Source organism: Pantherophis guttatus, chromosome 6, assembly GCF_059756535.1.
Source record: "Pantherophis guttatus breed Tessera chromosome 6, ASM5975653v1, whole genome shotgun sequence".
Lineage (NCBI taxonomy): Eukaryota > Metazoa > Chordata > Lepidosauria > Squamata > Colubridae > Pantherophis > Pantherophis guttatus.
The window spans coordinates 45,893,429-45,912,135 of NC_142068.1; the positions used below are offsets into that span (position 1 = coordinate 45,893,429).

An 18,707-nucleotide genomic window follows, 5' to 3' on the forward strand; every position below is an offset into this window, starting at 1 on the left:
TGATGCTTTCTGATTCTATGCATATCTCTTTAAATGCCTGAATATAATGGTCAAATGGTCCTTTTGCTGGCATAATCCAGTTGACATCCATGTCGGCTTGCTTCTTATGCTTTAACTTCCTTCTCTTGACTTGGCGAGACCTCAAAACAAATGCTACCACTTCAAGCAATTAATCTTAGTGACACATTTCAGGTCTAACCTTTCTCCCATTATATTTTATGGGCCTTTCTCTGACTTCTACTTTTTCATAGAATCATAGGGTTGCAGACAGCCATTTAGATCTTCAAGTTTTTGTATTCAGTGCAGGGATCTTCGTTTGGGGTTTGTGATCTGCTCTTGCTTTTTTTCTTAATATTCAGCCAGAATCTGGATTTTTATAACTTTTTTATTAGTCAGTGTCTTGTGCCTTTTTGAATAAGATGGCAAATTTTTTTAAAAACTGCACAGTCAATTACTGTGGTGTTCCTTCCCTCATCCTCTTCTCAGGTGAAGTGTTTATTAATAAATCATGGGCAGAATACATTTAGGAAGATTTCATTTTTTTCCCTAATAGGTGAGTGTGGCCTAAGGCAACAGCTGACATGATGTAAGTTTTGAGGCATAGATTAGGTAAAAACTTTCCAGAGTCTAGCTTCCTGCTTTTGCCACCTTGTATTTTCATACTTCAAGATGTAGGGCATCTATATGAGTAAGAAGTTTGGAGTGTGATTTTCAAGAAGCAAGCAGAAAATCTTTCCACAGGATTTTATGAGGAAGTTGCATTAAGAGACACAGCATCCAGTAGCCTAATACTTAATGTTAGCTTGCTTTATCCCCAGGGTTCACTGCAGCTAAATTTTTAAACCATATTTCTACACGAAATCTTTTCAGCAGAGCTTTCTATCTGATCTGCATTTGACTATACCAAAATTTTAATCTGATGCTTAGAAGAAAAAAAGCAGGATATATCCTCTTCATTCTGCTGTATATAACCTGTCTTGCATACAGAAGATGTGTAACATTTATGCTTCTTTTGTGGTGGACATTTATCTGTGTAATATAACAAAATAGTAATTTCATGCTACAAAGAAATGTGATGCTGATTTATGTATTTCAGTTTAGGATAGTGTTGCAAAATTAGAAAGAATAGCAGTTGGAAAAAAATATTGTTTTCCTAGGTCATTTTATTGAAAGAGACAAGACTTCAGTATTGCTTTCCTGAATGGTTGGTGCTGAGAGATAGTACATATTTGTAAACGGAAAAGTCCCTTTGTGCTAAACGGGAAGTGCCCATCTATAAATTAGTCCAAAGTTTGTAGCAATCTCAATTTTTAAAAAATAAAAATCTATGGATAACAACTGACTGAAAAACTAGCTATTTTGTATTTTTTCCTCTGGCATTATCACAGCAAAAGGAAATTGGATAAGAGATGTAATTAATTCAATTAAACTAAATACCACAGCTTCCTATGTGGGCCCATTACCTTCTACAAATTTTTCTTGCTTTACCATAAGATGTGGTACTGGCTTCTAGCTTAGCTGGCTTCAAAAATGGTTGGGTGACTTCATGGAAGACGTGTGAATTAATGGTTATTAGCCTTGATAGCAGTATGGTTACCTATGAAAGCCATTGCTGGGAGATTAGGAGGAAAAGTACTAGAACAATAATTTACCTTTCACATCCAGTCCCCTGAGCTGCCACCAAAAGATGACATAATTGATGTAAATCTTCTGAGAGATTAAGGAGGCCCAGTATGGATGTACAGCCTCATCTCAGAAGTTATTGTGAGAACCACCAGTGCCATCTCAGTATTATCAGCAAATCTGAAAGAAGTCCATATAATGTGTTTCTTCTGGGACCTTCTAAAACTTCAAACCAGCCAGGTTTTCAATAACGTTTCCCATAACTGTAAGATTGGAGGCTAGATGAAAAGTGTCCAGTTCCATTGGGTACACCAACGGCCTCAAAAGGGTGGATGATTGCTTCCTGTAGACATCACACCCTCCCACAAGGAGGCATTAAATATTTCATGGCTCCAATTACATTTCACTCCTGGGAAGCCTTAACCATCCAGAAGAGACATGTATCTGTACCACAGGTAATTGAACTCACAGCTTGAAGGACTAAGTCCATTTCATCAGGACTAATAAAGTCACAGATAACTGTGAAAACTGCACCACAGGTGCCTCCATATGACGTGAACAGCTAGACTACCACTCAGAATGAATCTGAGTCACTTTATCTGACAGCTGCCAGCATAGTCCACACAGCAGCCCTGTAAATCTTCCCCTGAGCCCTATCTACCTAGAGCGACTAGATCGCCTTAAATAAATTAAAACATACTTTTGATAGAAAAGTATTTTTGCTGCCCTTATTAGATAATTCTTATTATGAAAGAATATTGCATCAAAGGACTCCAAAGTCCTTGTTTTCTTCTGCAACAAAAATTGCTGCTTCCTTTTGCAATTACACCCTTCAAAGAAGGGAGCATACAAAGAGTAGGTTTCTCGTGCTCAAAGTCTCTTCCATGAATTCAGCCTTGAAGCAAATAGGTGATAGAGACACTGGGAACAAATAGAATAGAAGTGTATTTCCAAAGCCATTGGGACAATTAGTCCGGATTACATTAAACTGTATCTGAAAGATATTTCCCAATTTCTAATGCTATCACATTTTTTTCTCTCTTCACTAAATCCACAAGAACGGTGTATTCAGATCTTAATTATGTTGGGACTATTTTTTAATAAAAGTTTGAAGGTATATCCTTTTCCTTTGTGTTCTCTGAATTTATCAGTTTAGCCAGGTCCCTGATGGACCAAGTAGGATTTCAGGGAGAGCTTGGGATTTTCCCTGAGGCTCTAGTACATAGCTCAACTAAGGCCATAATCACCACTTGGAGTGAGATGGCAACAGTGGCCTTGGATTGGATCATGTATGAATCCCCGGAGGGGTCAATTGTTTATCAGATTTGCTTCAGGAGATGAAATGCCTAAAATGTTGCTGGAGGAAAATGAAGTGTGAACCAAACTGAGCACAGATAAAAGAATATTCCTTAGACATTACTTTGCGATCCAGAAGTTTCATGTGACATTTCTCCAACACTGGATTAGAACAAATTATCAGCCTGTGATTTCTGTCTATTGGATAATTGCTGGAAGCAAATTATTAAAAATATGAATGGAAGGAAGAAAAGTTTCTATTGATTGTAGAATATGAAGCATTCCAACTCTTTGGCTGAATGATTTGACAATGAATTTTTTTAAGCTAAACCATTGAATAAAACATACCTAATGCCTACCACTGGGAGAAGTTCCCAATAAACTGCTATCACAGAGACGCAGGGCAGCTGTCTTAGTCCCAAGTAGTGATTGCCTTGGATGGCAACGTTTGCTATGGAAGTTTAGTTACCTTGGAAACATGTTTTAACTGCATCTTTGCTATATGGAGAGACTATTTGGAATTGCTGTTTTGCTTTGAAGTCTGATGTCTTTAAGCACAATACGAGCAAAAATCTATTTTGACCTGAATCAATATGGTATTAAGGTCTTATTCACAATCGTAAGCATTTAAATCAAATTGGATTTATTGATGAGAAGAGCATAGTGCTCTGTGTGACACAGTATTATCCTGTATCCATTTGTGCAAATTAATGTTGCTATGAACACACTATGCTCAGAGGGTGATACTCTGTTCTCCACATGTGAGGATGAAATGTGGTATTTGTTTGCTTGTGATTTTCTAATCACAATCTTGTCTGTTATTATATTTGTATCTCTCTCCTTGGTTATGTTTACTCAAATGATGTTTTGAATTAAGGTGATTTAACTGTTTTTGGTTATTTTGTCTGTTACTTATATGATTACTTAATTTATAGCAATATCTATATCTAGAATATGGGATCCTTCTTATCCTCCCACTGACTTTTCAGATCACTTTAGATTCCTCTTAGTATGTTAGATATTTTTAAAAGTTCAAAGAATACCAGCAACTGTCACTACTGTGATTATGTTTCTTCTTCTTGTCTTCTTTCATACTGCCAGTTGTTAATGATCAGAGACTGAAACCATTCTGAATAGCTAAATATGCATGTATAATGAATACATTCTTCTGTGGTCTATATATACTTAAGTTTTCTGTCTCGTTATTATGATGATTCTGACCAGCAACACAAAATAAGTCACGACATATTCAAATCTTCCAGAGAGAAAACATTTATTCTTAAACAAACAATAAAAACAAGCTAAAAAACACCAGAATAAACAAAACAGTGAGCCACAAATGAACTCCTTAACAGAAGTCAAAAGTTAATTTATAGTCTCACGTTTGCGAAATCAAGATTATTTGAAATTCTTTCAAAGAAACATATGGCAGCCATGCTGTCAAAGTAGCAAATCCTCTGCCCCTGGTTAAAATAATTAACAATGTAGTTATATGAGTTGAGCTGGCTAACTTTAGGACAATTTTGGCTTTCTGTTCCCCATGGGCACACCAGCCACAAAAGGAAATAGAATATGTTTTAAAACCAGTTGCATAAGTTTATTGATTCATATTTCTCCTACAATTTCCCCTTTAATATGCCTCTCAAGCCTGGTACAAACTGTCCAGAGATCATTATAGCTGATACATAACTTTTCAGAGAAGCAAATGGGGAGACAACCGTGTCCTAATTGGTTGAACTGGTAAAAATGTGCTCTATTGTATTTCTGTTATATGAAGGAGCCATGCTTAGGTTAGTGTAAATTAATACAAGAAAAGATAAAAGTCAACTCAGAAAAAACAAATGGAATATTACAATTTATCACTTTTTATCCATTCAGTCTCACCATCTACAAAGTAGTTCTCCTCCCATAGTACTTGGGCAAATATAGTTTGCCTTTGGAGAATGAGCCACAAGAGCACAAGTTTAGGTACAAGTTTAAGAAGGGTTGATAGACAGTCAAACTCCCTCCCATTGGAAGAACATTGGAAGGATGTTAGTAGCTAAAGAGAAAGTTGTTGCAGAGAAAGTCAAGTAAGGAGATGAATTAATGAGACCTTATTCCTCCTTTCTTCTTAGCAGAACAGCAAGTTGGACTCCGATTGGCAATTTCCAATTTAGCCAAATCCAATCATTATTACAATTTTAAATTTTAAATCCCTCCCTGATATTCCAACTTGTTTTTTCCCCCAAATCTCCAGAAAATTATGTCTGAAATGTGTTTTGTGTAGCTCCCATTTGCGGGGTTTTTGAGGCTGTTTGAGATTTGTTGTTTCCTTGCAGATGTTTCATTAACAAACTAGGTAATATCAGTGCTAGTAGGAAGTGGGGTTTGTTCTCATTTCATTTATTAGTGACTTGCCCTATTAGTGTTGATATGATTGGTCTTGGTGATTCCTTGATTGGGCTGTTGTTTACTGTTAGTTTGTTTTGCAGTCCCTTGGTCTCATTTTTCATGTCCTCCAAGCCAGTATGTGCCTATCTTTGATACAGAAATGCTGATCTGAAATAGGATTCTTCCTGGTCAATCTGGCACAACTCCTTTCATTAGTCACATCTTCATATAAACTGATCATTCTAGCATGACTTTTTAATCAAGATGATCAGTAGGTAGTCGACAATCATTGTTTCCTCCTATAGTTTATGATAATTTCATGTACCCAGCAGTGTATCTCATGTGTTAATATTGTTCTATAACAACGGTGAACTCAGCTCTCAAGTTTCTAAATGGACTTAAACTGGACAGTTTCTAGCTGTGAAATGTGTGCATTGGACCTGAATTTCCTTATTAAGAACTTAAAATGTTCAGTCTAAAGTTCACATATTCAGAAACTTCAAGTAAAATATAAATGTCTTTGTTCGGAAATTATTTTCTACTTTATTTTGTGATTGTAATAGTGCTGTCAGATATACATTTTTGCCTCCAACTATTTGTGTTCCCAGCTTTTACTACCTTGGTTACTCTGTTTAGCTGAAAAGAAATTTAAAAGAAGATACATAATCAAGGGTGTTAATATACCGTACTTTGGTCCGCAGGCAATGCTTCTGAGATCATGAATCCAAAGTGATCTGTCCTGTCCTAAGTAACTTGACATAACATGTATTGTATCCAAATAAATACAATACACTAAGTGAACCTAGCCAAGCTGTTGCAAATTGAACCACACGTGGTTCTGCTTTGTGTACCATCAGCAAAAGTGACATCTAATATTGATTTGTTGATTTTTATGCTGAAAACAATTCATTTTTCATACTCTTGTTCCTACTTAAAGTGATCAGTAACGGGAAAAATCCCTGTTTTTATTGATGAATTAAAACAGAAGTTTTCTTGCCTGTGAAGCATAGGTTTTTAATAAATGAAGTTCAGTTTCTTATTTACATTGGTTATAAGTATTGGTTTATGCGAATAAAACTGTATTTATTTTTTTTAATTCTTCCTTTAGCTCTGATTAATCTGTTGAAGTTCCTCATGTCTAATGAAACAGTTTTGCTGGCAAAACATAACATCTTTACCTTAGCTCTGATGGTGAGTATGGAAAGAAATGAACCCTACCAAGGATAGCAATAGCACTTATATACCGCCTCACAGTGCTTTATAACCCTCTCTAAACTGTTTATAGAGTCAGCATATTGCCCCCAATATATTGGGTCCTCATTTTACCAACCTTGGAAGGATGGAAGGCTGAGCCAACCTTGAGCCAGTGAGACCCGAACTGCCAAACTGCTGACAGCCAGTGATCAGCAGAAGTAACCTGCAGTACTGAATTCTAAGCACTGTGCCACCATAAACAACTCTTGATTTTTATTTTATTTTTAGGGGAACCTTTTAACATGTACATGAAGCTGCTGGCATTGAATGAGTTATTATCAATACGTTGATGATACCCTACTATGCTGCCATAGGCTAAATGGAAAATGGAGGCTTTCATGGCCTAGATAGATGGGGAGAAATGGGCTCAGACTCAAACCAGTGAAGATAGAATGGTTGCTGGTTCAGTAATCAACTGATACTGGAATGATATCAGCCTTGGCACTTGATGGGTTTCTGCTCCACCCTGAAAGACCAGACTCACAATCCGGGGATCCTTCTGGATATATGGTTTCTGCTAGCCTTTGTCCAGTGCAGTTGGTATAATGTCTCAGCCAGAACAAGACTAGGTTATGTACACCCTTATCTCCTTGTACTGAATTATTGCAGCTCATTCTAAAATTTCAAATGATGCAAAATGCAGTGGCCATGTGCTTACTGGGCAATCCCAATATACTGCCATGTTATTCCGCTGCTGATCGAGCTGCATTGGTTACTGATTCCAGGTTTCTCAAGGAGCTTTTGGGATCTGAATATCCTAGAAATCATTTATCTCAAGTAAATTGTCCCTGCGTGAATAGGGAGGGCCTGCTAAAGGTCCCCTCCTATCAGGATGTTTTACAGGATGGGGCACAGAGATAGGTACTTTTAGTGACTGATTCCATTCTTTAGAACAGTTTACCTCTGTGAAAAGAATGGCTTATCTCAAAATAGCTAAACTCTGGATTTCTGGGAGTCCTTAGTTGATTAGCTGCTGGAGGAAGAACCATGGCACATTTATTTATTACTGCTTACAGTTTTATTTTTATTATATTGTACACTTTGTAGAGGCTCTCAAGTGATGAGGTTAATAAATCACATACATAGATATATACAAATCCTGGGCAAAATCAGATTAATAATATTACGTTATATTTTATGTTATTTTAGTTCAGTTTAGGAATTTGTGTTCTCTTATTATAATACTTATATGAGTCTCATGTAGATGGTTTAAAGACAATGAGTAATAATTTATTACATTTATATGCCCCCGACTCCCAGCAAGTCTGGGCAATTTACAGTTGTTAAAACATTTAAAAACAAAGAACAATAACAATGCAAGAAAAAAGAACAATGACAAAAAACCGAACCAAAGGGAAACAGAAAGGAAGAAATAAACATCAGTCATTGCTGTTAAAGGCCTGGAGACAGAATTGTATCCAGGATAGAATATTCCCTCCAGATACTTTTTGGAATGTATATAGAAGAAGAAATGTTTTAATGTGTACTGAATTGAGTGCCATATTATGGAGAGCTGTGTTTTTTATGTTGGAACTTTGGAACCCATTAAAAAATATTCCAGTTCTTCTTCATGTTCTAGTAGCTCTAGGCCAAGGATGTCAAACTCACAGCCCGGGGGCCAGATGCATTCACGCATTGGCCATGCCCACCCCCATTTTAGCGAAGGGGGAAAAGTCGCGATATGTCATGTGATGACATGACGACACAAGTTTGACACGCCTGCTCTAGGCAGACTGGAAATGAAACTTTGAAATTCTGTTTGGAGCTTGTAAATGAGGAAAGAGCATATTGCGGTGATTTGTCTTTAAAATGTTGATTGCTAGCCTGAAAATCCAAATGTTTCATAGCTGGGCAGCCAAGAAGGTACACTTTGAATAGTAGTAAATTGGAGAATGTCATTTTATTTTTTTCCCTTGAAATATTTCTATTTATTGCTGACAGTGGAGGTATTTTTTTTATTTCACAGTAGAGATATTTAAGCTCCAAACTTTCCTCTTCTAAAGTGTTTACTAGAATTAAAATGGTGGAAAATAGCCACTCATGTACAGCAATTCTATAGTGAGGGAATTTCAGAAACTTAGGGGCCACGTGTAGTCTGGGAGATCCAGAGAAAATTAGAGAGTTGAAGAGATGGATTATCTTTCTTTCCATTTGTTTCCCACACAATTGATAATAAGGGAACAACTGTTCTTAGATGTTTTTCTTGACATTTTGAAATATCTTTAATTTTGGCTTTTGATTTACGCTTTTACATAATTGTATGTCCTTTAAGTAACTCTTGAATATATAGAAACAGCTTGCCTGGTTTTTTTAATGATTTCATTTTACTTCTAAGCTGGTACACATTCAATCATGCAAATTTGCCGTTTTGGTGAATGATATTTGCTCTCGCTGTTGTCAAGGGTGACTGTAGTTTTCACTTGCTTAATAACAGTCAGGTCCTGATGAATTTGTCATGGAAAGAAAGTACACTTTTTAGATATGAAATCTAAGTGATCGCTTCGATACTTTTAACGTTAGGATATGTTGGTTTAGATGTGTTAGTATTTTTATTTATTTAATAACCTTTTAATTTGCCCAGAGAATTCCTATTTCTGTTTGATTAAATAATAAAATGAATATAGTTTTATTCAGTAATGCCTATAATCTTTTTTTTAAGGTGATAAACCTGTTTAATATGTTCATCACTTATGGAGATACCTTTCTTCCAACTCCTAGCAGCTACGATGAGCTATATTATGAAATAATCAGGATGCACCAGAGTTTTGATAACCTATATTCCATGGGTAAGTAGCATTAGGTGAATTGACTTTATGTTAATGTAACATTTGTATAAGTGTGGCTAAGAGCAAATAATAATGTATGATTCCTCTTCAATACATATTTGTCATATAATTTTAATTAACCTTTAATACATGTCTGTGAAATAACCCTTTAAAAGACATTCTGGGCTAAAGAGATATTTAAAAATGGCTCTTCCTTAAGTTTATATAAATAATAGTAAATAATATAGTAATATATAAATAATATAGTCAAGGAATCAGAGGATCACCCAGCACACTGATATGTCTGCTGCATGTGAAGTATGCTTGCTGTTGTCTCCTGGCATATAATAATTAAATAGTAGCAAGTTCATTTAGGATGATCCTTTTTGGTATTGTAGAATGATCCCAGTTGGGAAACTGTGCCTTAATCTCAGATCAGAGAGTAAGCCAAGCTCCCAGAACCATTTAGCTGCAGGGAAGACTCATTGTAAACATGAAGTGAAAACAGGAAGTTGTACTTTCATCTTATTCTGATGAAAGCACAATAAGAAATTGTCTCCAAAGAAGATAGAACGCGTCATGGAACCAGGTCAATGCTTCAAAGAAATGTAATCAGAAAACAGCTTGTGTAAATTTGAAAGGTAAAAAACAAAGGCTATCCAGAAATAATATTTTTGGATAATGAAGTGGAGATGGTAGAGAAGGCCATTTACCATTGATATAAGGGAGGGGGGAAACAGTTTTTCTGTAATTGGAGATCTGGATTCCTTAATGGAGGACCAAAGCTATAAACGTGTGATAAATCCTTTTCTTTTTCTCTTCTTTTTGACCTGTAATTCTCTGATGCACAGCCCTATCCCCCATTTGCACTCATGGATATAAAAGCCATCACCACATCTGTCCATCCTTCATTTATATAGTAAATATCAAGATCCTGAGAATACCACTAGTGAGGTCACACTTGGAATACTGTGTACAATTCTTCTCCTCACGATACAAAAAAGATGTTGAGACCCTAGAAAGTGTGCAGAGAAGAGCAACAAAGATGATACAGGTGTGTAGGCTAAATCATGTGATGAACAGTTGAGAGAGCTAGGTATGTCTAGCCTATCAAAGAGAAAGATTAGGAGGGATATGATAACTGTACTTGAAAGAATGTCATAGAAAAGGGATTGACATATTCTCCAAAGCACCAGAAGGCAGAAATAAACAATAATGGCTGGAAACCTGTTAAAGTGAAATCCAACCTAGAAGTAAGGAGAAATTTTCTGTTCAATTAATTATGGAATAGTTTACCTTCCGGAGTTATGAAAGTTTTCAAAAATAGATTGGACAACCATTTGACTGAGATGGTATAAGGTCTCCTGCCTTGAGGAAGAGGTTAGACTAGAAGACCTCCAAAGTTTCTTCCAGCCCTATGATTCTATGTTCTATGTACACTATTATCTTTGTACTTCCATTGCACCTCCTTCAATTCATTGAGAATTCTAAGTCAGTTTAGACATATTTGTATTGGGATGTTGAAATATTATGGTAGGGCACAATAGAAGTTAAGAATTCTATAACTAGCTTCTCATTTCCTGGCTGCCATGAAAATTGTATGCCAGTTTAAAGAAAAATATGGTTCCTCTAATTTAGATTATTAAGAAGATAGTAGCTTAATAACTAATTTAATAATTCATATTTTCAGCAAGCTTGTCTTCTATATGTAGCCTAGAAAGCATGCATTGTGTTTTATGTATCTAGACATATTTGGAAAGAGATAAGATCTGTCTGTGATGGATGCATTCATATTGGGGATGGACAATACACAAAATACACATGAACCCGAATGTTACTTTTTTTTTTTACTGTTCCTGAAGTTTCCCAAGAATGTGTTTCTGAAATTAGCCAGCAAAGCTATCACACAGAACATCACAATTTTCTGCTGTTTAACAAGAAACAGAAAAAAATAGTATATTAAGACTTCAGTAGCTTTAAGACACCATCTGTATGCTATTAAAACTCTCATCATAACCTTAATTGGGCAAAATAGTGCATCGTAGGTTCAATATAATTATTGAACCAAAATACCTCAAATAGACTAACTTAGAGAATGTATCCAAAATCTGCAACCCATGAGTCCTGAGGGAATCAAATTTGGGAAAGTGGTGGCTGCTTCAGTGCTAATGGCTGCTGAGAGATGATCATTTTCAACATTCTGTGACAGTTTCTAAGCCAGTCTCTCTACCATCCAGCATCAGCCAGTTACCTCCCTGCGAGGGAGGGAGGGAGGGAGGGAGGGAGGAAGGAAGGAAGATTTATGATTCTGCTTGCTAGATTTCCACAAGGAAAACGGGGAAGCGGGCAGGAAGTTGGAACTCACTCATACTACCAATGACCTATCCTGGTGATTTTGTTTCTCTATTTAAGTAAAAGAAATATCTCTGAAATAATGACCCAACACTGCACGGGTTGTCTTAGTTACTTTTAAATGCCAGGTCTCTTCCCATCCAATTGCCTGTAAAGTATAAAAGATTGAATATCCTGTCCCATCTTCTCCAATAATAACATATTATATTGCCCCATCCCTGTGAATGCTGAGACAGTTTTAAAGAAAATGGGGCGAGAGGAAATGCAATCCCACAAAAAATTGGAAACTGTTGAACTGCAGTCAAATAGGTATCACAGAATATATTTTTTTCTTTCTTTCAGTTCTGAGGCTTTCTACTAATGCTGGCCAGTGGAAGGAGCCGGCCAGTAAGGTGACTCATGCATTGGTCAACATACGGTAAGAAAGGGGGAAAAATTGCATATTTTTTCTTTAACTCTATGCTCTTTCATTTTTACAATTTTTTTTAACCAACAAGGCACATTTTAGATTTCTCAACTCAAGTTGAGATAAGTGAAAGATAACATTGTATGCATGCAACATTATGTTTATTTTCTGTAATTTTAAATGTGAATAAATGGCTACATATTTCTCCTTATTAGCAAGTATCTTGGCTAATAACCTCTCTTGGCTGAGAGATTTTTTGGGTTTTATTGTAAAAAAACTGGTAACTAGTATTGCTAATTTGCTTGGAGCAAATTGGAACATAATAATTCATGTGACTCTTTCATATTGGTCATATGTTACTATGTTATACTGTAAAAATATCCTCAAATCAAACGCATTCCTGAAGAATACATGAAACTTTTCAGATGGTGATGCTTAGCAAACTATTTGTAGGTGGCCCCTGAGTAATCTAGCTGTTTTTTAAGGAGGTGTTGAGCCATACATTTATGTATTCAAGAAGGAAGGATACCTCAGAGCAATATCTTTGTTGCTATAGTAACTCGCAAGACAATTGGCTAGAACTTTTTCCTGTGACAGCATTTGCTTATGAATGAAATCAGTTGCCATTCTTTTAGGCCAACAATGGCTAATAGTGTCACTGTCACTCTCAGTCCTTTCACTTTGGAGAGATAATCAAATCAAATTATGGTCGTAAACATTGAAAATATAAATTTATGGCTCAACACATCCTTAAAAGAGCAGCTAGATCTAGTAAATTTACCTGAAAGTACTCTGCCAACCATCACTATCTGGAAGCTCCCCCTTTCCCCAGGGTATCACATGTGGCTTTCATCTGTTTACACTATCATTTTAATATTTATTTTGTGTGTTTATACACCATGTGTTCTCAGTCAAGCTAGATGCCAAGTGTATTGGATTCCCCACGGTAACACAAGCAGCATTTGATTGCAGCTTTTGGTTATGCTGAAAATAAACTTGCTTTTACACTGTTTCATTCCCCTTAACACATCTTATCTCTGCCACCATTTCTCATCCTGAGACATGGCAAGGAACAACTTGAGATAAAATGCTTTTTGGATTCAGCATAGGATGACTGGGTTTAAAAAGCTGATTTATTGGAAAGGACTCTTTGGATACTAAATGTTTCTGTGAGGCAGTGAATTATATGCATGTAAGCTTTCCATCTTCACCATTTCCAGTTACAATGCCTTTGCAATCCAAAGCCATCTGGTCGCACAATAATATTTTTACAACTGCCAGTGATTCTGACCCTGGTAAGATTGGGGATTTATTGGGGTGGGGTGAGTAAGACAGGTAGAATTGGTCAAGAGGAGAACGACAGATATAGATTGAAAGAAACTGCATCATCAGGCATCTCTCTGAAGGGGAGAGGAAGTTACCAACAATTGTTGCTTTGACTTTGGAATCAAAGTCTCCAATCTCCACAGAGATGAAGAAGGAAAGAATGTCTCCCTTATCTGCGTCTTTGAGACCAGAGAAAGAGGAGGTGGATCATTGTTCCTTCCAGATATATAGAGGGGAAGTAGGTGAAGAATTGAGAGGAGAAGGATGTAGAACTAGAATTTCTTAGGGCAGAAATACCAATTATGTCAACCACTACTAATTACTTAGCTTAACCTAGCTCCAAAATTTAAAAACACAAGGCTAAGAATCACAGTGAGAGTCAATTTGGTGTAATGGTTAAGATATCAAGTTAGAAATCAGGAGACTATGAGTTCTTGCCTTGCCTTGGGCACAAAACTAGCTGGGTAACCTTGGGCCAGTCAGCTTCTCTCAGCCCTAGGAAGGAGGCAATGGCAAACCATTTCTGAGGAAATCATGCCAAGAAAATTGCAGGGACTTGCCTGGACAATTTTTGAGAATTGGACATGATGGAATGTAAGAAAAAATGTACTATAGTAGTCAAGCTATATAAACAGCATAAAAAAGAAGCACAATAATTAACTGTTGTGGGTGTAGGAACAGTGTTCATGTTGGCAGAGGGCAGTCAACTGTTTAAAGTGGACGTGTCCTTGTATACAATAAAAGGTGCTGAGTGACTGTAAAGTGTTTGTTAGCATATGCCAAATTCAAGCCAAGGAACAGAACCTTTCCATGGAAATGTTGCTAGAATAGGGAGTCAAAGCAAAGTGAAGGGTGTTTGCCAGAGGAATGTTCAAAAAACAGTCTAGAATGCTATTTTCTCTCTACAGTAGTTTTACTGACATTTGTTTACAATAATTGATTATCTCTTTGGCAATGGGGAAGCAGACATTAAAGATATACGGCAACTCCCTCTCCCCCACACACAATTCAATAGTAAAGGATAGATCTTTTAATAGTATAAAATGCTAATTTGAGCATTATGCCCAATTCTTTTCATTCTACATCAGGAATCTAATTGCTATCACCACCACAGTAACAATTAACTGCTTAATGTGATTTGAATGAGAACTTGATTTTTAACTATGACTTTTGTGAATTAACAGATTCTTATTGGGTGTGTTTTCCATGTTGCAAGATAGAATAAATAGATGCTATTTGTGCATTTAAGATTTGATTCTTAGTTCTTTTGAATAAGGCAATTGCTAATGCATTTAAATTCTGCAGTTACTATAGTTTCTAATATTTAACGCCTGGCAAAAAATGTTAAAAAGCACATCACAATTATATTTTCATTGAGCGAATATGAAATTATTTACTCCATTTACAAATTCAAAGGTAGACTATTTATATAGATGATGGAGTTGCATAAAGAAAGTCTCTGGGGTTTCCTTGATATGCGCTTAGAGGGCACTGTTCCACAATATATTTGACTGTCAGCTTTGGAGCACCACAGCTACATTCTGAAAAGGAGAGATTTCCCCATTTATGGAAGAGACTAGCACACCTGCCGTGCTGAGTCCCAATCTTAATAAGGAATGACCAGGATTTACGGAGTAGATTGAAACCTTTTGGTTCAACTGTAAAGCAGGGAATGTTACGACACTCTGGAGGAGAAATAGAGAACCATTCTTACATCAAGGCCTGAAGCACATTGAAGTTGTTATCCAGCACGTTTCTGGTTGTCTTAGTGAGTGGATGTGTGGAGCAAAGCCTGTTGCTTATAACAGTGGTTCTCAACCTTTTCTTCACCACAGACAACCCCCTGCCTTTAAATACCTTTTGTGGGCATGGACTATGCCCACGAACCCCAAGACCTAAAGATTTAAATCATAACATTTCTTCAAGCCTTCGCAAAGGAGGAGAGGAGGAGGTTCACCTCATCTCTGGCATTCTCCCGCAGTGAGTTGTCCTGCACCAAATCAGCTGGGGTGAGCTGGTAGCAGCATACAAGCGGCAGTAAATTGTCCTAGACTCTGGATACCAGATCTCCTGACTAAAAATCCATTACTATGAGAAGACCTCAGGAAAACAATCCACCTAAGGACTTAGCATATAGAACTCTCAGACCAACCATTCCAAATAAGGCATATCAACTTAGAAGAAATAAGCAGAGCTAAGGACCAATACCTGTCGAGGATCTTACTAGGAAATGATATCGACTTAATTGTTTCTAAAATTAAAATGGATATAGAAATTGCATTTTGGTGTTGAGGTCTGCCTTATATTTGTCCCCTCACTTTAAAAAAAAAAGTGAGTGGTGAGGTTCAGGGATGAAATCCAGCAGGTTCTGACAGGTTCTGGAGAACTGGTAGCAGAAATTTTGAGTAGTTTGGAGAACCAGAAAATACCACTTATGGCTGGCCCCAGAATGGGGTAGGAATGGAGATTTTACAACATCTTTCCCGCAGGAGTGGGGAGGGAATGGGGATTTTGCAGTATCCTTCCCCTGGAGTGGGATGGGAATGCAGATTTTGCAGTATCCTTCCCCTACCATGGCCACCAAGCCACGCCCACCAAGCCACACCACGTCTACCAAGCCGCGCCCACAGAACCAGTAGTAAAAAAATTTGGATTTCACCACTGGTGAGGTTGTATCCATTCATTACTTTGAAATTAATTTAAAGCAGCAAAATATAATATCACCTGCATAGCAAAGCATTGATGATTTTCAACTGGCTGAATATTTTTTATCCATATCTTCTCCTTTTCCCAAAACAATTATGACTATTCTGGAGGTACTATGGAGACTCACAGCAGTCTGATTTAAAGGATTTGAGGTATGTGCTCTTTTCCCCAGATAAGATGAACAGAAACAACATTTTACCTTAGTGCAACTGAGATGTCATGGCTTCTGCCATTAGGGCAGAATTTATTATGACCTCCTTTATCTTACCTATCCTACTAACAAAGGGATCAAATTCTCTATTTCAGTGCTCTTTAGATTATATTGGACTTTCCCTGGCTGGTTTTGCAAAACTGAGCTACAGATTCCATATTGCTTCTGCAGACACAGATAATTCTTTTGTTTTTTGGCTTGCTTGTTTTAGGTTAATATTCCTCCAGTGTTATAGATAATACAAATACGCTTTCTATTATTTTTTTAAGAAAATTAGTTTAAATTTAATTAGCTATTGGATATTATTTCATGTTTAATAATCTATTATTTGAGTTCTTTTTTCCTATTAATATAGAAAGTCATTTGATACTGTTTCTGTTGGATATGAGAAAATACTTATACATCTATACATTTTAAATATAATGGTAAAATTAACAGAAAATTGGTTCTTGTTGCTTATTGCTTCACAATTATCTTATTCTCATTTTTTCTCATTGATATTCTGTGTCGATGCTAATTTACTTACATTCTTTAATTTTGTTAATACTAAAGTTAAAGTGTAAAAATTTGCCATTAAGCTATAGTTTTCTTTTTTAAAAAAAACTTTAAAAATCTAAATATATATTTTGCATCCATTTAGTTTCCTCAATATATGCTTTAGTGCTATTCTTAAAAATAGTGCTATGCTTAAAAATAGAAAACAAAAACCTTTAATGTATAGTCTTTACTGCATACAGTAATTTCATCTAACCAGAAATCATGTACCGTGTTTCCCTGAAAATACGATATGTCCTGAAAATGAGGCCAAGCCTGATTTTTGGGGTGGGCGTAAATATACGCCTTCCCCCAAAAATAAGCTTTAGTGAATGGGTGGGCGTGGCCAGCACAGGAGGCATCCCTTCCCTTTCCCGGTCACCTCTGGGCTTCTTAGCCCCTTAATCGGATCAGCTGAGCCACTCAGGCCACCATTCACAAAACAGCTGATTCACAGGTACTGCTCAGGCTGCTGCTTCCAGCAAGCGCGGCCACTTTTGCAGCCAATTGCGGCTGCAAAAGAAGCCAGAGGCCAAGTGACGCACCCTACATGCCTTGCACCCTCCTTACCTAATGGTGACACAGCAGGCAATTCCATCCACGGAACAGCTGCCTCATGGGTGCTACTCCAGCTGGTGGCTCCAGCAAGCTCAGCCACTTTTGCCATTGATTGCGGCCACTTCTGCAGCAGGAGGCCAAGCGATGTGCCTCGTGCCGGTCTTCTGAAGGGTACTGTAGCAGCAGCTATCCACAATTTTTATACCCTTATTTCATCCCAACCATACTGGGCCACGTGGGTCGGGATGAAATAAGGGTTAAAAAATTGTGGATAGCTGCTGTTACATTACCCTTCGGAAGGCCGGCGCGAGTCTCCTGCTGCAGAAGTGGCTGCACCTGAGGAGCGCTTTTGGGAGAGAAGGCAAAGGGGAAGTAATCGCTTGCAAACTCCCACCCCACTCCTGCCTCTCTGCTGGGCGACCCCCAGCAGCCCCAGATGCCCAAAGTGCGCGCTGGCCCGACTCCCTTTTCCACAGTGCCCTTTTCCAGAGGGCGGTGGCAGGTGGGGTGGGGGAGAAGCGAGACGCATGGAGCGAGACAGGGCTCGCTCCTCTTGCCATCTCTTCTCCCCCCCCTCGCTGGGCATGGCAGGGCTTCTTGCCCCTGCCCAAATTGGATGCAATTTGGGGGTGGCAGGTGGGGAGGGGTGGGGCCAGGGAGATGTGAGAAGCCCTGCCATGCCCGGCGAGGAGGGGGGCGAAGAGACGGCAAGAGGAGCCCCATCACTCTCCACGCATCTTGTTGCTTCCCCCCTACCACATGCCACCCCCTTCAATAAAGAGCTGGGTGCTTTGGAAAAGGAAGCCGGATGGGCACAGGCTTTGGGCATCTGGGGCTGCCGGGGGTTGCCTGGCGGAGAGGCAGGAGCGGGGTGGGAGTTTACAGATGAGGGGGATGGATGTATGGATGGGAGGCGGGCGAGTGCCAAGAACGCTGGGGAGATTCCCACCTTTGGTTGTCCCAGCAAACAGCTGACAAGCTGTTGTGGCCCGTCAGTATTATTCTTTGAATTCTTGACGGCTGTTAATGCAATTAATTAACAGCCGTTGTTGTAAAAAACTGGTTTATTTAGTAAACTAAGGTTTGAACGGACTTTGTTATGTGCTGCGTTCTTTGGGGTCCATAGCTGGGGCAGAACACGAATGGCTGTGTTGCGCTGCTACAGCAGCAGCCATGAGGTGGCCACGCTCGCCACCTCCTGCACCCCCAAAATAATAAGACATCTTCCCCCCGATAATAAGGCCACCCCTTATTTCGGGGATCAAAAAAATATAAGACAGGATCTTATTTTCGGGGAAACATG

The 18,707-nt window shown here is 38.0% G+C and overlaps 1 protein-coding gene across 4 annotated transcripts in view; it reads left to right on the forward strand.

Moving 5' to 3' along the window:
• Positions 1-18,707, forward strand: part of ARMH3 (armadillo like helical domain containing 3) — a 133,913-nt gene that overhangs the window by 40,876 nt on the left and 74,330 nt on the right. For all 4 annotated transcript variants that reach the window (XM_034439907.3, XM_034439909.3, XM_087872817.1 and 1 more), the window contains 3 exons: positions 6,401-6,483; positions 9,206-9,332; positions 12,006-12,081. In XM_034439907.3, coding sequence (XP_034295798.1) covers positions 6,401-6,483; positions 9,206-9,332; positions 12,006-12,081 — 286 coding nt within the window. The remainder of the gene's footprint in view (positions 1-6,400; positions 6,484-9,205; positions 9,333-12,005; positions 12,082-18,707) is intronic.